Genomic DNA, 21,744 nt, shown 5'->3' on the forward strand with positions numbered 1-21,744 from the left:
ATAAGTTCTCAGAGGTTAAATTATCTGAGTGCAAAGTCCTTTCCTTCACACGCTGGATGTTAAACAATGTAAAACCCATATATGTGTAATCAACTACACATATATGTTCCCCATCTCGGGATAAGAGCTTTAATATACATATTACACAGTATGTGTATTTTCTTTTACATATGAAAAAAGATATGCAAAACACATGGAAACAAAATATTACATTTAAAATGCAAATACAGAAAAAGATGTTGAGTCTACAAAGGTATATTTTCCATGGCAAACTGCTGACACAATCATTAACCCTGTATCGTTATGTCATATAAAACAAACACACAGTAATGTGATTTACAAAATAGAAAAACACTCTAAGAATTTGAACTATAACCTCTGAGAGTAGCAAATAATCTACTTGGAAAAAAACACGGTATTCCCAAATATATGGAAGTATATCAGCACATGAAATGGACATCTTGTAGGCTCAGGTAAATAATATGAAGTATTTTGACACTAACACGCAGTAATACTTCATCTCATCCAGTGGCCAGCTTGGGTGAAAACACGGCCGTCTCTCAGCTGCTCTCTTTCTCCTCTTTCGCTTCTGTTTTGGCGGATCCATTCTGCTCTGCTGCCGCCGCTTCCTCCACCATGGTGGACTTTTTCGATGTTCCTGTTGGGTCACAGGGGAGGGAAATGAATGACGAAGCACATTCAGCAGCAGAGTATGAGTGCGTTTGAAGGTGTAGGTTGATACTGCACCTAATAGGTAATTTCTGTGCATTCGATGGAACAGCAGCAGCCCGATGAAGAAGACTAATCCCATGCAGGCGATTATCACTCCACACAACAGGAAGCTGTAGCTGCCTTTAGTCTGGATGATCTAGAGATGGGATGGCAACGTTAAACTAACGGACATGATTCTGAATCTCCACCGGGCTTGATTCTGCAAATACAACCCAATTTCTCAACTCTGTATTTCCATAATAACAAAGTGACTCATCAAACTCACTTGGCCCATGACAACCTGCATCACCATCTCTCCCATCCCTGCACTTGTCACCAGGACTGAGGTTGCACATCCTGAAAAAAAAAAAGACACGGATGGTTTATTTCCTCTCTTTGCTTCGGTGGCATTACTGCGTCGTTAACCTTGTGCTATTAACACTGAATTATACCCTGGTAATCAAGGATGTCTTCGGTGTAGGCGAGCATAGAGGGGAAGATGCTGCTGAGGAACAGCCCACATAAACCGGTACCAACAAACAGGAAGATGCTGCTGTTGTAGAAAATGAGCAGCATCAGCACAGTAACAATGGCCCCCACCTGTGAAGAGAAAGAGAAGAGAGTGTGATCAAATCCCTTGATATCGTTGAGTGTCTCATCCAGAATGTGATTTAACGTTTCACTTGATTTACCAAGTTGATCATGAGCAGTTTCATGGGCTGGATACGAAACGACAGAGGAATGGACAACAGGCGTCCAGCGGTGATGGCTGCCCAAAAGATACTGTGCAGGTAACCTGCCGTCTGATGGGACAGTGTCGGGTGAGCTTCCACAGCAAACGTGTACACGAAGCCAGCATATACACCCTGAGAAGAAAAAGATTTATTCACGTGCTCTGCAGTCCGGGTTTTATTTGCAGCTGATTCGGGGACATAATTCACGACGTGCCGATCATATTAATCATCTGCACCGCTCACTCACCACAATACCGTCGGTCATGAAGAGCACCAGCCCACCGAAGATATGAATCATGAAGAAGGACGCAGGCAAACCACGCAGGTTATCATTCTGACAGCAGCCGAAGATATCCCCATGACCTGCATCAGAACCAAAATTCACTTCAAACAGATCCTGCACATGACAGGACATTAACAGCAAAGTTTCCAATGTGCACAAGACTCATTTTGAATATAAAGTATAAAATCCCTTCTTTACCTCCTGCTTCATGTTCCCTCTCCTCCACCTCCTGGCCCTCAGCCCCCTGCTGGTTCTCCATCGCCAGTTCATCTTTATCCAGGAGGTTGGGAGTGCTGTTGGGAAGACACGGGATCAGGCGCTCCCGGTACATCAGGAACAACACGGCCAGTGGCACAGGCAGCTAATGAAGCACACACAATATTCAGTTTTTACTTCATCTATTGCTTCTGGGAAAATAACTTTTAAATCTGTGTTGTCTCAGCGTCGTACATTAATACATGCCATGATCCAGAAAGCCGTGTGCACACTGGGCTCCCAGCTCCCTCCCTCATGAGACAGCGGGCCTAGAGTTATGTTGTGCTCTGCAATGGGACTGTTCCTCAGCATGCTCCTGAAATGATGAATCACCTCGGTCTGGTTCGCCGTGTGATTCCCGCAGCCTGTCTCTGAGAGGAAGGAATCTGCGATCAGGGGGCTCACCAGGGCTCCGAACCCGATGAAAAAGTGAAGAGCCTGCAAATTGTGGACAAAGACGAAACCAGAGACATTTAGCTTTTACAAAAAACGACAGCATCTAAGTAAATCCTAACTTGTAAACTCACACAGATTATACTTTTAGCATAGTCCTTAACATTCATAGTAAACCAAAACCTTTCATTTCAGCCTGAACCTGCTGATGATTATTCATGGGATGTGAATGCTGCTGTGTCTCTTTCTATATATGTGGTGTTGGTGCTGTAGGATTTTCTACCTGTAAAAAAACAGCAGAGTCCTTCTGATAGATGGTCACCAGCTGGATGTTGGCTATGGTGTCGATGATGCCCATCGCCAAACCGGACACAGCCATGGCGATGGCCAGCAGGAGGACATTATTGCAAAAAGGGATGATGGCAAATATCACAGAGATGACGAGAGCGGAGACGAATAAGGCTCCGAGGGCACGGAACAACCTTTGAGGAAGAAAGGAGAGAAATGTTACCGATAACGAAAAGTCATCAAAGGGTGCAGCACAGTCTGGTCTTACTCACGTCTTTTTGAAAATGCCGCCAATAGAGCTGCCGATCAACAGGCAGAACTGCTGGGCGAAGAAGACCCAGGTGATCTGGCTGAGTGTCGAGTTGGTTTGACATTGCAAGTCCAAAATGGTCGGCCCGAGGAAAGCGATGCAGAGTCCGAAGCTGAAGAAAACGCTCCAGTAGGTCAACGTGTGATGGGCATTCCTCTTGAACAGCACTACAATCCGGTCGTCCACAAGCATCTTGACCACTGTAGAGACAGAAGTAACTCAGAGACACAGATTGACAAAGATTTTATTTTATTTTTACTGTGTCAAAAAGTCAGTTTTGTGGACGCTTGCTGCAGTTGAATGAGTTTCTCGATCTCTTTTAAAGCTTTGAGCTCCGACCTCTCGGCGTTGCCTAACCTGAAGAGGATGTCCACCTGAGTTAATGGGTGAAGTGGAGGATCTTCCAACAATAATATGCCGATTTGAATTGTGTCAATGATTGCCGCTGCCAGTGTGTTGAAATGCCACCAGAAAGTGTGCGTTTGTAAGTCAGGGTGCCTCCAATCATAACTGTATCATTCAGGAAGCAATGACACATCAGGTGTTCAGGGACACGTTGTCTTGTCTGTCATACCTGGACAATCTTAACACAAAAGAAGATCAGACACCAAAAAATGAAAAGTAAAATGTTAATATCGATTTTATTGATTTATTTTATATCTTTTGCTGTGGCAACAACTGAGACGTTATTATTTAATTATGCCACAATTTATAAAACATCACTCCCTCTTTCTTCTCACACAGTTTTGTCTCTGTTGTGTGTATATTTCTTTATTTAAGACATTTTGTGATGTCATTCTTTGCAGAGGTTTTTTGTACAGGAGCTCATTACCAAGTATGTCCAACTCAAGTCAAACTTTATATATATGTATATAAAAACTGAGAATAATTTAAAACATGAATTCCCTATAAATATTTGAGAATTAAAAAAGCCAGTGACAAGAATTCGGTCTTTAGCAATGGTTGAACCGTTTCTATAGGGTCTAAGCATTCCATTACAATTTAAGTAAATCGCATTATGGATAAAACAACGGAAAACAGAAAATATACACCATGCATTTAGCCTAAATATCCGCTGAGATCCACACGTGAACTCAACTCCAGAGGAGTCCTTAAAGAAGGAGTCACCATTTACTTCATTTGTATTGGATTTGGCTGCAGCACAGCCCCGACCCCTGAGGTTCTTCAAGGGTTCTGTGGAGTCGAACACTTCACCCCCCGCTCCATTGACATAGTGGTGAGTAGATAATGAGTGAATTTTCATATTTTTGGTGAACTATCTGTATTTTTTACAGTACTTGTGAAAGTCAATGTGATAAAAAAGGAACACGACTATAGATGACTGACATGGATCATATGTGTGATGTGACACTACAATGTTAATCTTGACCCTGTGTGTCCACATGCAGCGGAAGCGGTGCACGTCACTTTGGAGGCTCACACACGATTGTTCAATGGATTTTAAAATGCAATCTTCGAAGATGAGTGATGGTGAGTAATGTGCTGCATTGCTTGACCCTTGTGGTTTGAATAAGAGAAGGATTTAATACCTAATCCCCTTAATGATTGCAGATAAGAAGCAAAGCTTTACTGGTTATGGACAAATATGGGCTTCCTGCAGGGTTTAAACAGGGGACACGAAAGAAATCACAACACAGGCTTATTATTGTAAGTGTGAATTCAGTCATTTTTTAACTTGTGAATAAAAGTTTTCTGGAATTTAGACAATAAATGCCAATATGAGAATGATCCAATGCTGCAGCATCGGCAAATCTGATATTATACCTGTGTGTTTGTTTGTCCTTGATACAGAGATATGATGCATATCTGACTCCTTGTGTTGCTTTTAACAAACGTTTTATTAGCAACAGTTACACAACATGTGCTGTAATTTTCCTGTGACTGTATCACGCAGTGTTACATGTCAGATCCACACAGTCTGCAGAGCTGGGCTGTGTAACTCATTTGCCAGCGTCCCACAACGTGGAGATGCTGTTTCAGGTACTAGACCCTGAGAGATACATGTGTTTGTACAAAAGGCATTCATTAACACCCACTTCCTCTACTGAAGACAAAGCAACATAAGATGACTTCTCCAGGTAATTGTCAACCACCGTTAGCTCGGATGTGTGCGAGGGGAGGTTAAAAATCAACATCAGGCTCTGGTTACTGAAGTAGAGCATCTGAATTGCACATGTTAGATCAAGAAGTGGTACAGTGTGTGTGTAACAGTTCATAAAGTCACATCTATACATTGATCAAAACTAAAATCTATGAATATGCAAGTATTGATCATTTCCAACAATTTAAGTGTTGAGCACATTCCTCGTAAGAAATTATCCAATTGTCTCCTCTAGTAAAAGTAACAAAATCACAATGTAGAGACTTTGTAATTGTATCAACTTTAAAAGTAAAGTTCTACAAAATCATACTTAAATCAAACTTCATCAAGTTTGAACATTAAGGTAATGGTATAAGTCACAAGTATAAGCTCCACATGCAGAATTGCCTGTTATTGAGGCCTTATTTGTTAAATCACTTCAATGTTGCAGCAGGTAAAGGTGGGGGGCTAATTTAAACAAAGTCATATATTGCTTGTTATTTATAATGATACATATTTCCTTTCTGTTATTTGGCATTTAAATTAACTCCAGCTCATCCCACAACCCTTATAAGGAAAAGCAGAAGAGATAATGGATAGGAAATATTAGATATTAAACATATATGATATAAAACATAAGCTGTCTAATATATGTAGTGGTGTATACTAATAATACTAATAATACTAATAATACTAATACTAATAATACTACTATAACTACAACTACTACTACTACTACTAATAATAATGATAATAATAATAATGATAATAATAATATTAACCAATACTTTATTTGTAGAGCACTTTTCAAGTAACAAAGTGCTTTATTGTTTAACATATTATATATATTTTAAACCAATATGAGTAAAATATTTTTATTTATTTTTATTAAGGAAAAGAAATGACACAAAATAAATTAACAAAGCAAAGTTCGTAGTTAAGGGATTTCGCAAGTTGTCTGTTTTTGCTCTTAAAATTCACCACAAGATGGTGCCCTAGATCCACAATGCAAGAAAAATAAATGTGATACTTAAGAAGCATTTTACAAGTAATAGCAGAAATATAATAATAAAGAAAACAAAAAAGGTTAATACCTCTACTGCTTTATCTAAATACTGTCTTTCTTTAGGGACCTGTGAGCTTAATTATTTTTGTATATATATGTTTATTGTATTTATTACATTTGAATGACTATAAGATGAAGGAAAATGCAACGTGTATGTACATTAACACAAGTTCAGGGATTATCAAAAGCAAACATGAAACTGGCTCTGGAAATGTACCTGATCCACATTTCTCCAGTCTGTCACTGTCGAACTGGGTGGTAATGCCCTGCAGTGCAACCCCTCCCCCCCCCCCCCCCCCTCCAGCTCCACAGACCCAAAATAGAGACGGAGAAATGTGGTATGCAAACAGACGTGTCTAAAACTGGGTTCTTCTGCAAATATGCTCTACAAACATAAAGCAAGATAAATCATTCAAACTCAATTTGTGACATATGACAGAATTCAAAAGTGTCTTTTCTTTATATTTAAAGGATAAAAATAAACCAGTGCACACAGCTGAGTAACACCTTCACCTTCACACAGGCAGAAGTGAACTTAACTTTCTCTACTTTCAGTCCCCACAGATATTTTGTTTCAAGAGCGTGTCACTGGACATTTATTGTAGCAGTGTTTTGCCCCTTCACAAAATCCCAACGGTTTCAAGTTGTTTTTGGAGATGGAACAAATCTCTGACAGAATTCATTTGCTGTAAGACATCGGTCGTGAAAGCAATGAAATAAAAGCTACATCTCACAAAAAGGGATATTTGAATAGGTGTCTCTCGATTTGTCATGAATCTCAAAAAGAACATTGCAATGTGTCACATTGCGTCTCCAACAGTCCAGTCTCATATATCTTGAGAACACAATTTCAGTGAAGAGTTGTCTTCAATCAGCAGTTTCTCAATTCCTCAAAACACAGCTGCTCACATCTGGAGGCCTCTGTAGAGAATATTGTGCTCTATATGAACAGAGTGATGCTCTATCTGTTGATCCTCAGTGCTCAGTGCTGGTAGTGATGCTTATTACTGGTCCTATCTACATTTATCTCACACTCTAACCTATGACTATCTGTCTGTGTGTGAAACTTAAAGAAACTAAATTTAGATTTATGCAAAACGTGTATTCTAGGGTTTTGACACCAGACTGTGTTCAGACATCACCTCTAGGGTTTGGTTTGAAAACCGTTCTAATTCCTTCTTTTGATGCTGTGAAGCTGACGCTAATTCCTCTCAGCTGGATTTGAATGTGTAACGGCGACTTAACTACACAACGTTGCATCAAATCCTCGAATAGAGAACTCATTTGGCGCCGCTCAAGACCCGCTCACAGGAATTATAGCTGCAAATGATGATGAGGATTTTTATTTGTTGATTATTTTATTGATCAATCGGACGACCATGGTGAAACTGTGAAGAAAATGCAAATTAAATCCCTTGATATTATGTTCAAATATTCATGTCCCTAGAAGATAAAGTCTGAACACTTTCCCACTTGTCCCCTTTGTGTGACTTTGTGTGGAGAAAAGACAAATCAACAACCAAAATAATTCAGAGAGTTGACATATTTCTTTTATTCATTTTAACACAATTTTAACAAAGGTTCTTAAAAAGATGTGGAGGGGGGGGGCGCTTGTTCAAAGATAAAATCAATAAAACAAAAACTTCATGAGGGGCAACAACATCTGAAAATCAAAGGATGGTAACAAACAGAAGACCTGACTCACATATCTGAAAAGAAACACAGAGGTGGCACTAACTGGTTGAAAAATACTTTTGAAATAAAGGCCTAAGTTCACACAATTATATTGTTTTGTTTGAACACACAAATGGTTGCAGCTCTATTTTATCGTACAACCTCATTTCACATCTTGTGAGAACACAAAAGGGAAATCTTTGATGTCCTGCTCACTTCCCAGCCCTCTGTCGACGCTATCAGGAAAGAGAGCAGAGGAAATGTATCTTCTGTGATGTCAAATCCTCCTGGCGATGAATCACTGTTTTGTTTGAAACCTTGAGAAAGAGAAAGAAGCTCGACAGGGTGAAACATCAAACGCTCGTGAAAAACCTCCCGCAAATTTGAAATGAACCGCGGAGAGAGATAGAGAATATGGTGAAATTTGCCAGAAATGTGTTATCGCAGAAACATCACAACGTCTTTCAATACATCCGAACAGCAGATTGAAGGGAATTGCACTTCCAGTTGATATCGTCTGAACACACCTGATCCCTTCATGTGCAGGTTTCCACTGCAGCTGTAACCCCTAAGAATCATTGTGATCTACCGAGAAGAAAACAAAGATACAAACATCACAACAAAGACTTCGGTTTCACAGTGAAATGTGGTTTTGGCTGAAATTGTCGTGACAGAGTGTTCGACAGCAGAGGAGGATGTTCACACTGAAGCCAGAAATCCACCTTTGTGGCCCTGTTGTCATGGCTGAGACGCTCTCTGTCATCAGCACAGATGATAATTTGAACGCCCTGATAGAGCGCATGACCTCAGTGGGTTTAATGAAAGGCGAGTAATGAATTCCAAACCCCACAAAGGGATCACAGATATCTGTATCCAGGACCGAGCCGTGCTTTTGTTCCCCCTCTGAAGATGTTCCCTGTCAGAGGCAGAAGAGAGAGAGCAGCTCCTGTGTGCGGCTGTCGGGTAACACATGTTTGTACACACACGTCCGGACACAGAAAACACAATGTTGAGTTATTCTCTCCTCTCGTAGGACGTCTCTCGCTCTCCCCTTCCTCTCCTTCTCCCTGTCCTCCGCTCCCCCCCCTCCCCACCTTTCTCGGCACAGTTGTAGAGAGCCGGGCAATGATGCGTGTCTTAGTGGAAACCTGGTGAATAGTAATGAAGCCAGCCTGCGTGTCTATTTGAGGGATAGAGAGAGAGAGAGAGAGAGAGAGGGAGGGAAGGGTGTGAGGGTGGGGGAGTGTGTGGGGGGGAAGCTGTGAGGGAGAAACAGGGCTTCTCTTGCGACACTGATGCAGCACAAGCGGCGGCGAGGAGCACGGCGTCGACTGACAAGAGATGCACTCGTGTTGATCCTTCACGCCATCGCCCTGACACAGCTCATTAGCCGCCCCGGCCAGGCCCGACGTGACGTCACCCGTTTAAGAAACCTTCAGCAAACTGTTTCCTTTCCCTGGGTGTGATGCTTGGGCTTAATTATACAGCACCTCACACACACACACACACACACAAACACACACAGGGAGGAGGAGGAGGAGGATAAGGAGGAGGAGGAGGATAAGGAGGAGGAGGAGGAGGGTGTATTAGTAGAGGAAACGGAGGGAGGGGGAGAACGCTGTAAGTGAATGTGACTCAGAGAGGGGACTCAACACCTGCTGTCTTCATCCCACATTCACCAAACAGCATTCTCCCTCGGAGGACAAAGACGAGGCCCGAACACGCACCAAGAGACTTTTACAGACCCCAGCACCGACTCCCAGCTCTTTTCTTGTGGCACTGAACTTCTGTGTCCAATCCAACGAACCCTCAAACTGTCCCTGTGCTGTTTGTGCAGAGTGACAGAAACAGAACCGTGTGTGGCATGGGGGGGAAACACGTGCACGGATCCAGATGAAAATCACAAGAGACAAATGGGGTCTTCTGTACACGGCCGTGCGATAAGTGACTGAAATATTCAGCGAGTGGCTGCAAAGATCAACCAGAGTACCAGCGGCTGAAAGGAAGGGAACAAACACAATAGACAGCCCCCCTACCTCAGCCCCTCTTTTATCCCTTCTTCTCCATCCAGGACCCACGGGCCCTCTGCCAACTTGGAATCTTAAGAACTCATTCAAAGAAAGCCAAAGAAAGGGACTTGTTTAAAACCGGGAGCCATTCTTTCACAGTCTCTTGTTTTTCCCCCTTACATTTCCCACGTGAAGAGGGATTTTCTTTTTCTCCCTGACATCGCATCTGAGGAGAGGAGAGGAGAGGAGAGAGAGAGAGAGAGAGAGAGAGAGAGAGAGAGAGAGAGAGAGAGAGAGAGAGAGAGAGAGAGAGAGAGAGAGAGAGAGAGAAAGAGGGGGGGCTGTTTCTAGAATTGCCATTCATGTAACGTTTCGTCAGATTTGTGGTCGGAGAGAATTGTGAGCAAGTGATCTCCCTTCTGAGTCCCCCCCCCACCCCTCTTTCTCCCTCTCCCTGCTAGTTTTCATTCTGCTTTTACTCTCTACCCTCCGTCTCCCCACTCTAGCCCCCCTGCTCACATAGTAACTCCTCCTCTCCCCCCCCCCCTTCTCCACTACCCATTGTCTCTCCATACAGTATGAGGCTGAAGGGGGGGATGCCATACTCGATCCAGGGAGGGACGCAGGGAGAGGGAGCAGGAGGTAAGAGTCAGATTTATGGCATAAGAATGCATCCGGCCCGAGATTGCATGGCACCGTTTACTTTGAGAAGTGAGGAGTGTGCCGGGGGAAATAGCTGCATCACGACTGACAGTGAGCAGGAGAAGAAAGCAACTTCACTGATGCTCTGAAGCTTTCATGTGTTGTGCGCAGTGCTCCAGTGTGTTCCGGTCGTTCTGGTCGGCCACTGGAAGATGCTTGTAGGGGAGGTTTTGAATGCATGAAAAAGGGGGGAGTTCTGAGAAGAGAATAAGAAATGTGCTGTCGACCTTTATCTCTGTCTGCATCTTTACATTCAAAGTCTGAATATGAAACTGTGGGATTTCAGTCATGTGCAATATTGGACACAGTTTCGTATTGACAGTTTCTTTCCCCTCTGCTCGGTTTCTCCTGTCAAACAGAACAGACGAATGCATTAACAATATACTAACCACGGCCCGGATCTAAAGCCATTAAGAAAACATCTGGCCACTGATGATTGCCTGAAATGGTTCCCAGCAGAGAAGGTACTGTGAGCGATGTTCAGGGATTAAAGATGATCCTCCCTGTGGCTGAGATTCACCTTCTTGTCTGGACAGAGTCTGACACAGGGGCTTTACTAATTTATGCTGAGACATGCATGAGGAGCACAGGCTCCCTGAAGCTCAGAGGCAGTGCTCCTTTATTTCTCCAAACCTGGAAAAGGCTGATTGAGTGAACACTTCAGTGGTTAATATTCTCAGTCCGACTCCATGTGAGTATCCAGCGTATAAAGCCAATGAGATATCAATCGAACATTTGGATTTTTGGGTCATAACTTCACCCTGTTTATCTCTTTTGATTAAATTTATCATAGAGAAAAGTTAGAACTACACGATAGAAGAAGTGAAAAATCTAAGTGAACCCGGGAAAGATGTGAAACTATCCAACAAAGTGTTTCACTTCCTTGCCTTGTTTGAAACAGGTGCACACAAAGATGGCTAGGAGGGCTTTTCTCAGTCCTGGACAGTTGCAGCCCGAGTACAGGAAGCTTTGTGTGCTTGTTCAGGGCGAAAAGAGAAGAAAAAAAAAGACCAGGCTGCCTCAATGGGGCTTTTGTTGTTTGGGTTGGAGACAGCAAAAGCACAAGAAACACTGACTGACAAATACCTGGCCCCTCTGAGCCTCACATACCTCGGCGTTGCTCTTGATACAATGTCAACAAATGCCTCCTCTGTCCTCCGTAGTAGCCCGTTTCCTCCCTGTCCGCGGGATTTTTTCATGTTTTGATAAAGGCTACTGTTTTCCCGAGCAGACATCTGGGCGAGGGGATTTGGGCCGCGTAGCTCGAGTGCTGCGTCTCTCACCGAGGGGCTGAACATGGCCCAGAGCGCTTCCAGCAGTTTGGGGCTTAGGAGTGTGGTAAACAGTCTGGTGTCTGGTTCGAGTTCGATGTTTGGAGAAGACACTGAATTAATTCGGGATGCAGTTTTTTATTCATTAGGGGCTAAAAGTCACAGGAGCATGAATAGACCTGTAATTAAATCCCTAAATCACAGCAGGGGCTGTTTCTGTGCTTTGGTGATCCTCAGCTTCATCAGCTCCAACAACAGAAACCTCAGAAAAAACAGACGTTTGTTTTCTGCAAAAACATATTTGGTTGTTAATAAAAACCTGCAAAGCTTCCTGTGCTCAGTGGTTGAATTAAAATGCTGAGGTAATGCTCTCCTTTGTGCTTGAGGAAGTCAAGCAGGGGGTTGCTCCAGAATATAGAAAGAGTTTACGTAATCTGTTTTGAATTCAGAAACAAAATCCTTTTGATTAACATTGTACCTTTTCCCCTTGGACATTGATTTAAAACTGCATTTTTAATCAAAGAGTACTCTACACCCCCCCCCCCCCCCCCCCCCCCCAGAGGAATTGAATGGCTCGCAGGATGTTGCTGTTAGATTCAAGCCTCGATATAGGGGTCAATTTATTTCAGTTTGCACTGTGAGAAATACAATTTCTTCTGTCTGAAGACTCACAAGACAGTTTCCCTCGTCTCCCCCGGGGCCTCAGATGAATACTTCTAGTTGCTTTAGTTAATTATTCATGCGGATGTGAGTTTTGAATCCTGAATACTCTCCGCAACATAACCCGATTTTTTGTTCTCCTCCCTTGTGTTCAGGCTTTCAGCTCTAACTGCACGAATTTCCCTCTGCGTTGGTGATTTTCTGTTATTGTCCTCGGAATCACCCCACAACTGTGTCTTATGGCTTTCTATTCCTATGTGAGTTCTCTCTAACTCGTCATGTAGGGTTTAAAGCCATTGGATACACGGTGGACTCTCAACCGAGGGACTGTTTTCAACTTTTTGACACAGTTTTTTAATATTAAAACGCCTTTAATGGGCTTTTCTATTCGATGCAAAGGTTCAAACTAAGTTAGCGAACAATAGAAAATAAAGATTAGAACTAGACTGAGTAGAGACAATACCTCTGCCAAGGACTCAAATTCCTTAAGATTAAATCAAGTGACACCAAAATTTGCACACTCGTATCTATCAGTCATATTCTTTTGTGGCCCAGGTCCCATCCTTATGTCATGGAAATCTGTTCAGTTGGTTTTGCTGCTAAAAAACAAACAATCAATCTGAACAACCAACCAACCAACCAATTTATCAACCAACTAACCAACCAACCAAACAAACAAACAATTTATCAACCAACCAAACAAACAATTTATCAACCAACCGACCAACCGACCGATTTATCAACCAACCCACCAACCAACCAAACAAACAAACAATTTATTAACCAATCGACTGACCGACTTGCGGACTGATGGAAATTTGGGAAATTATTCCATTGGCTTCCCTTGAACTTGTGACATTGCAGATGGTCAAGGATAAAAACTCATCTTCCCACTGCTCCCAGTCGCTCAATGACTTCAGCTCGGGCTGCTCATTCTTCCTGGGACTTTTACTGTGGAAGTTACAACTCTGTGCGTTCAGCGACGTTTCATTTAAGGACTGTGGGATATTCCAAACCTCCCGTTGTTTTAAAGTGGCTTTCTGATCACCTCCCTCAGTCTCTTGCAAAAGTATTGATTTTCTATGGCACCTGTGTAGGTGTAAGACATCTTTACTCTTCAAAGATAAAGCTCTGAAAAACCTGAATCAACCACAAACAGCAGTTATGCCTTGTCACTCACCCTGAAAGAATTACACCTAAATCATTGCAGCAGATACTTTAAGATAATAACTTAAATAATAGATAAGCCTGTTTGGCAACCAGCTGCAATACCGTTTTTCTTGTTGCTTTTATTAGCCTTGCGACATTTCAGTGGTTCCTGTGTTCAAGACGTGTGTAATTATAGAAAATGATAACTTTACAGTGACGACATGATGATAACATGTCAAGACTGAGAATACAGTCCCACTCAAAGGTAACAAATAAAGAAAAGTGTTTCAAAAAGTCCTTTATGCAAACTGTCTGATAATACAGCCTTTAGAGCAAAGACAACTTCACTTTCTCCTCCATAAATTATTTGCCATGTTTGGGTGATCCAGGTTTTACCTTTCTTTTAGATCCAGACTGTACCAGTTTGAAAAAAAAAATTATTTTGTCAAAATTTTGTGATAGAGACGCCTGTAATTTTCATTTTAACATTATTATTGCTTAATTTGATTGAGACCAGAGAACAACATTAATCATATACATTCTTATATACTTCCATTTCAAGTATATCTTTCAAAGAGATATTTAGCGTTAACATTGCAATAACTCTCTGTCATTACTTTGAACCTGAATGGAAAACCCACTGAAAACACATCTTATCTTTCTAGCATCACAATATGTTGATGGGCGGCACGGTGGAAAAGTTGTTAGCACGCTCGACTCACAGCAAGACGGTTCCAGGGTTTGAATCTGACCTGTGGCCGAGGCCTTTGAGGCCCTTGAGTTTTCAATTTCCTCCCACAGAAATTTCCCATTAGGTGTGAGCGTGTTGTTGGTCTTTGTGTGTCAGCCCTGTGGTATGTTGGTGGCCTGTGTGTAACCCCGCCTCTCATCCAGTGTCAGTGTGCAACCCTCAAAGATAAATAATGGATAATGTTTTTAGATCCAATTTAATGATGGTTCAATTGACAAGTCAACAACAGTAAACACACAATCTCTTCAACTCAAATATCTCGAACAGTATCTATGACGTACACACCTTTTGTCTTTTAGTGTGTTTCTTTGTACAATTCGATTTAACAGCAACAAAACAGCAAACATCTATTGATCAGATATTAGTTTTATCATCTGTTCTTGTTGTGACTGACATGAAGTAATCCTGTTTCTTTCTGTTGTATTCTATTACTGGACTTCAGGAAGGGGCCATTTCCTCTAAAAGCTCCCCCCCCTCCTGTAATGCTTATTTTATTTGTTGTAGTAGTAGTACACAGTAAAACCGGGACGTGTTTTACCACCACCAAATGTTGGGGGTGTATGGGTTGTTGAGTTTTAGTTTGTACAGTCACCTGGGGTCCAATAATCACGCCTTTTGGGGAAGAGCCCTGGTGAAGTTAACCGTGACCGAGAAGAAGATTTAATTAGTTCTTTTTCCGAGCAACTTATTCAGATAATCAACATGTTTGCTGGAACAGATGTCTCTTGCAGGGTTCTGTTCAGGGGCAAAAAGTCCTCAGTGGCACTTCTAGTCCTCCCTGCTTCACGGACAATTACCTGAACACATGTTCTTTCTGTCTTTCTTTCTTTCTTTCTGTCTTTCTTTCTATATCTGTAAACAGGTGTTATTAAAAAAAGAAGCCAGTTCTCGTACGTGCTGCACTAACTGGATGCATCACTCCAGTAAACATGCACCAGCAGGGGGCACCGGAGACGCCACAACTCCAACAGCCTGGGTCAAACCCGGAGGTCAAAGGTAAACACACAGTCGACTGGCAGAGGAATTATCTTTTAAAGATGTTTGGCCAGTTGGGGGCAGCAGAAATAAGCAGTGAAACCAGCATTGATATTAAATCACCGTTCAAATTGTTATGTTGAACTTGTTAACTAAGTTATTTCCACAAATTACAGAGCGACAGTAGAATTAATCAGCTCTTTTTCTGGTGTCCACCCACTCCTTCGGGAAATATCTGGCTCATAAGCTGCTTTATATTATATTCACCAAGTAACTGCTAACAATGGGATTTTCAGCCAAAATAAATTTGCAGAAATTGTACAAAAGCAAAATTTCATGTGGCATGTGACTTAAATGTACAATGATATGTTCGGACTATATGAATAAAAATTTAATTGAAAACTTCCCTCTGTTTATTTTTGTTATGTGTCGTTTCTGTCCATATTTTGTGAAGCACTTTGTAACCTTGCTTTTAGAAATGTTGTATAGATCAAAGTTTGCATTATTATTATTACATAGTTTTTTCAAAGGCTAAAATCTTAATCTGATGAATAACTGGTTGCAAAATAAATATAGTAAACAGTACAACGTAGCATTAAACTGTAATACGCAATAAATTGTAATACATAAAGTAAACGTTTTAGGCATAGATATTTTTTTGAGTAAACCCAATATATGATTTAGGATATTTTTTTTAGGTTTCATGATTTCATATCAATTTTATATGTAAATGTGATGAAGGTTAAGGATCAGCAGCTTGTTTGTTTGTTTGTTTGTTTACCGACTTGTCTTGTGCCATGTTGAGCTCCTTGCTGTCAATCAAGTCATTGGCTGCAGCTGTTCTGGGTTCAGTGTGTTATTCTCAGAGCTGAGAAGGAGCAGCTTCTCTCTGCAGCTCCTCCGACTTCATCACCACTTTAAAGACTCTTCTCCACTTATATGAAAATATAAGAACCCACCAAGCCGCTGAAGATTGACTGTAGTCGTCGTAGTGTGCCATGCCGGTGTTAGTGGAGGAACCCGCTCTTCTGTCTAAATCTAGACTCAGATCAGATTTCGTCGCGCACAATGTGAAGCTGCACCTGAAACACATCGACCACAGGAACGCTGCAGAGTTTTCAAGTGACGAGGAAGAAGACGTTCAAGATGAAGCTGTGAGTTCACTGACGTGTGTTCATGTGGAGATGTGGTGTTAAAAAAACAGGTTCTTTACAGTGTCAGTGGAAGAAGTGAGGAACAGTCCTGTGCTCAAAAATCTAAGTTGAGTTCAGGCAAATTCTAACAACTTCATACACAATTAAATAGTTTAGTCCTGTGCTTCCCAACCTGGGGACTGCAACCCTCCAAAGGGTCACAAGCTGCATCAGAGAGGACGTGAAAGGAAATATTGTTTATTTGAAGTTATTAAAACTTGTTTCCTTGGCCTGTGCTGATGCTCCAGAGTTACTTCGAAAAAGATTCTGTGTTAATAACGAGTCCTCCTCAAACAGTTCTATGATACGCGGTCACTTGTTATTATTCGTGTGCTAGACGTTGTGGTGCAGAGTGTTTTTTTATAAACAGTCTGGTGCATAGTGAAGTTAGAAAACTGTGCTTTTCACGATATTTTTAAAGTTTAAAATGAATTGCATATAAAACATTGCAGCCACAAAACCATTGTGTGATTTTACTTTGAAGACAAGATATTATAAATATTTTAATAGTATTTTCTGTTTTTTGTCTAAAATCCTAATCTGGAAAGTAATCGTCGGTAAACCTTTGAATAAATGTCATTAAAAGCAAAAACTCAAATTGAATTATAGTAGTAAAGTACCTCAAAATTATACTTAAGACAAGAGATGGCAGTTACACTTTTTTTATTTGTAAATGTTCTTAGTTACTTTTCCTCACTTGCAAATACATTTAAACACTTTTTTTTTAAAACATTTACAATCGTCTATGATATCTAGGGGCCGTCGAGCAGATAATGATGAGGTTTGACCTGATTTGAACCAATGAGGTGAGCAGGTGTGGAGGTGGAGGAGGGGGGGATATCTGGGTCACTGCTGCCAAACGCTCCTCTCACTGGAGTTCCTTGACCACTAAGCCACCCGCTGTATGGTTGGTTTAGGTTTACATGAGTCTCAGTAGCTGGCGGCTGCTGTTACCCTCTCATGCATATGCTTGCTGCACCTGTCGCCCTCACTCGTGTGTGCAGGGAGGAGCACGGCGCTCAGAACTGTCTTAAAGTCGGCGTCATGTGGTGGAAAGACATGCAGCATGAAACCAACTAGTCAGGGGAGAGTTATGCATTTAGAAATCGGTTTTGCACTCTGGACCCCAAACTGCTATTTAGAGCTCGAGGGATTAGTCAAAGAAACACTGAGAGAAATTAATCTGCAATATATTAATGTGTTTGTAAATCAAATTAACTGTTGGACTGCAGACACCGATCTGCGCTCTGTGGGAAACGTTCTTGTTTTTCACTTTTCATAGATGAACTGATTGAGAAAATAATCAGATGAATCAATAAAAACAATTGTTGGCTGCAGCTGAACTAATACTTGAGTGTTTTCCATCAGGGATCATTAACCTTGTGCTATGGGAAGCTATGGGCTGAATGTGTCTACACATGTCAAGTTCAATAGCAATAATATATGATGCACTGATTTATGGAGTCTGATGGGTAAATGATAATATTAACGTGGTGTTATAAAATCCTATACATCATTCTATGTGTGATGATAATATTTTCTTTGCCTATCACATTGGAGGTTGCACAAAACCAACCTTTTCTCTTCTGATATCTCCTTTCAGAAAATACTGAGTGCTGATCTGATACCAGTGTTTCTACATAGCAGTGGAACTCGTTTTGTAAAGTGACAGGAAGCCGGGGTTTAATGTGTCATTAAAACTGACCGTGAAACATTATGCTTCATGAGACTGGTGAAGAAACTTCGGAACCGGTTATTCTGCTGATCGGGCAGATGTGAAAACAGGAGATTTACACTGAGATAAGATGGATATTGAAAACATTTGTGCGCTGCAGCCTCCAGCTGTTGTTTTGTAATGCTCTACAATCGCACACCTGGAACATGCTCCAGCCTCTGTCATGGTTCAAACCCAGATTCAGTCGATTCGGTTAATTTGGTTTTGTAAGGAAAAGGAGGAGAATCCAGAGGAAGCAGAGCTGCCTGACCCGAGCGGTTTGACTGACGACGACCTCAAGGCCGCGCTGCTCCGACTCGGGTTCAAACCCGGGCCCATAGTTGGTGAGGTTGCGTGAAACTGTCACCTTCTCTTTACCCCTATTACAAAAAAACAGATTTTATATTTTGTATACGCTAGCCTCCACCAGGGCTTTGTATCAGAAGAAGCTCAGCAGACTGCGCCGGTCCAATGGCTGCAACCTACTTAAAGGAGCAGAGAAGGTGCTCTACTCGGCCAGTGAAGAAGAAGAAGAAGAAGAAGAAGAAGAGGAGGAGGAAAACGGGGAGGACGATGATGCAGAGTCAGGTATGTGACCTGAATTATTCTGGGGTTTATTCGTCTAGCATTTTCCGTCTTCGTGGTTTTGTAATAGTTGGTGATCATGTGCTTTGTATTGTTTTTTGGGGACTTGTCCAGGTGTTGAGGAAGATAAGCAGGAAGCGGCTGAGCAGACGGACGAGGCTCAGCCAGGGAGCAGCCAGGTGAGACAACCGTCAGCAGGGCGGCATCCCTTTGGTCAAAAGTTTATCTATTGAACTACTTTTCATCATATGCTGGATTTAAAAAAGTCCTTACAGTGCCACTTAGTGGTTACTTATTGTAACGGTACGGGTTTCACTGTCCACTGGCATTATGAGTCAGTGTGTGTGTGTTTTCTTTACTTGTGTTTTCAGAGAGGAGACTTTTTTTACCCACAGTGCTTTTTACCTTCATCCGGACTGGTAAATACCACGGATATCTGGAGTGACTGCACACGATTCCGTCCAACAGGATCTTCAGGGGAAACTGATGTGCTTTTCATTTCTGTGTTTGACCCCGTTGGCCTCTTGCAGCGTGCTCGCGCTTCTAGGAACAAGGAGCCTGGTCTCGCCTGGAATTCAGGGAATGCGTTAAAATCATCAGAGCAGAGTCGGCCTCGCCGCTCGCAGATTCCTGCAGGAATTAGCAGAGCATCCTCTGTAGATCACTGCCCAGGATTAGGATCAGGGGTAGGCTGGTCTTACACTGCGTCTCTTGTGGATTTTGAATTCTCTGCATTCCTTTCTTAGGCCGTCTAACTTCATTGAGCTTCATTCTCAAGCCACTAAAGGGATCTATTTTTTGGTCTTTTGACAGTGATGGGCTTTGGTGTCTCACTGGTGTGCAACACAGGTGGTGACTGTTTTATGTTTATGTGGCTGTGAACAGGATAATCATGCTAATCCTTGCAGGTTCAAGCTGGATCACAAACGGTTGCAGCCGACGCTTCTTCCTCATTTTCCTCTCAGGTCTTCAGCATCACTGAAATGGTCGAGGAGGAAAGTGTTTAGTCCACATCTGCTCAAATTACGCCGTCATTTCTTTTAATTCTTTGGGTGTAAGTAATCAGTGATGTGCATTCTCACTCCGAATGACAGATGGAGAGTCGGGGCTCCCTCTCCACTAGCTCAAACACAGTGAGAGAGTTCAATGGGAGTGATGTGCAGGAGCCTGGGTCAGGGTCCAGCAGGGTCAGTACAGAGCTCTCACGTCGTTCAGTCACACTTTGAGCACAAACCGTGGTGGTGGTGGTGGTGGTGGTGGTTTCGGTGCTGGAGACGTTTCTCTGGAGGCGTAGAGAAAATTCCTCTGAACTGTTGCGTCTCCTTCCCTCAGCTGGACACGCCAGTTGTGGACAGCAGCTCCATGAAGAACCGCTCTGTGTACTGCACCCCCGGGACTTCCCCTCAGGAACGGAGAATGAAGGCACATGCATCTTCTCGTTTTTTTTATTCCTTGTGACTTGATTGGGGGGGGGGGGGGGGGTTGAGAACACACTATGTGTTGTGAATCCTTTCATGTGTCAATTTCACTGTAGCTGCTTTCAGACACGCACTGAACTCGGGTGAATCCCTGCATATTCTCCATAGTGATAATTACAAATTACTCCACATGAAAAAGTGGTTCCCCACATGAGGAAGACTCCGATGAAGATGTCTCCTTTTGTTGATATCACTGTAAACAAACACACGTGAATATCAGCAGCAGAATCCTAACCTTGCATCAGGCCTCTACCTGCTGTACCAGCCCTCACCTGAACGCTCAGGATACTTCTGAGCTGTGAATGTGTCTGAGTGGACAGTTGCTCACTTTGGAATTTTCTTTTCATTGTGTTCAATTATATCATGACCCTGTTCCTTCCTCGCTGCCTGACTGGCTGAGCCTGGGTCTCTGTGGGACACTGAGGTCAGGGACGTTTGATCCTGTTTCTCTCTGTTTGTGACTAACTCACTTCTTTCTCCTGCAGCCACCTCGGGAGCCTGTGATCGATACCTTCAAGGACTTGCTTCCTGCTGAGACCACACCAACGGGTATATAGTAAGTGCCCGTTCTCTTCCGGTGTTGTCTCTGAATGACGAGTAGATGCACAGAAGTACAGGAAACACATGACGGGCAGTTCTGTGATCAGATTATCAGCACATGTATCAAACACTGTTTCAGCGCCACTCGTCGGAGACCCATCAAGGGGGCCGCGGGCAGACCTGTGCAGTACGCGTACCCGGACACCCCGTTCAGTCCCACGACCCTGGAGAGACGGGAGGTGGAGCGCCGCCTGGTGCCCATCCACATACGGTTACTGTTCTTCATCGTCATGGCGTGCATCCTCTACCTCGTTTATGCATTGGTTTAGGACAAGTCACTCAGGCCGTTCGTGGCAGGACACAACACACACCAGCACTTTCTGAACAGGAGTAACTATGTGATTTTTATAAACTTACCGATGTCACATTACTTCTTTTTTTTGTTGATGCAGATTATGATAACTTTGTCTTGGATTGTCTTCAGGGAGCACACACTGTATTAATTTATCACTTTTGCCATTTTCTGACTATTTGTACGTCTGCATGGGAGCAAACACTTCTACATTTTTAATGTTTTTTGCTTATGTATGTGGTCTCTGTGGTAAAAACAATCGAGCATAAGCTGAATATTTTGTCAAATTGTGTACTTTTTGTGTAACCTGATCGTAATTGATGCCACAGTATGTCTATGTGCATTATTTTTTAAAGAAAAATATTTAAATCTTACTTCAATAAAGGAACTTCTGCTTCATACTTTATACACATTTTATTATATCATTATAACAAGGCTCTAATGTATTTTTTTTATGTTAATTTCCATGCATGTTGAAGATGTAGAGGCTTGGAGTTGAAGGGACTTGACATTATTGTGACTTTAAAAAAAGGGGGAGTGACACTCTGAG

General features: G+C 42.3%; 2 protein-coding genes across 2 annotated transcripts; one reads left to right on the forward strand and one right to left on the reverse strand.

Annotated features, from left to right (window-relative positions):
- Window positions 1–560: 560 nt before the first annotated feature.
- On the reverse strand, window positions 561–3,166 carry mfsd4ab (major facilitator superfamily domain containing 4Ab). The gene is made up of 10 exons (XM_053425698.1): window positions 2,937–3,166; window positions 2,660–2,858; window positions 2,179–2,421; window positions 1,927–2,089; window positions 1,693–1,808; window positions 1,404–1,577; window positions 1,164–1,311; window positions 998–1,068; window positions 748–868; window positions 561–658 (listed from the first exon to the last, which is right to left on the reverse strand). The coding sequence occupies exons 1-10, from the start codon at window positions 3,164–3,166 to the stop codon at window positions 561–563; spliced, it is 1,563 nt and encodes a 520-aa protein (XP_053281673.1).
- Window positions 3,167–16,330: 13,164 nt separating this feature from the next.
- Window positions 16,331–21,736, forward strand: lemd1 (LEM domain containing 1). The gene is made up of 8 exons (XM_053425717.1): window positions 16,331–16,486; window positions 18,478–18,583; window positions 18,660–18,827; window positions 18,939–19,003; window positions 19,196–19,243; window positions 19,355–19,510; window positions 20,788–20,858; window positions 20,982–21,736. Exons 1-8 carry the CDS (start codon window positions 16,331–16,333, stop codon window positions 21,169–21,171), a joined length of 960 nt encoding a protein of 319 aa, XP_053281692.1. The 3' UTR covers window positions 21,172–21,736.
- Window positions 21,737–21,744: the final 8 nt, after the last annotated feature.

This window comes from Pleuronectes platessa, chromosome 6 (genome assembly GCF_947347685.1).
Source record: "Pleuronectes platessa chromosome 6, fPlePla1.1, whole genome shotgun sequence".
In the NCBI taxonomy this organism is placed as follows: domain Eukaryota; kingdom Metazoa; phylum Chordata; class Actinopteri; order Pleuronectiformes; family Pleuronectidae; genus Pleuronectes; species Pleuronectes platessa.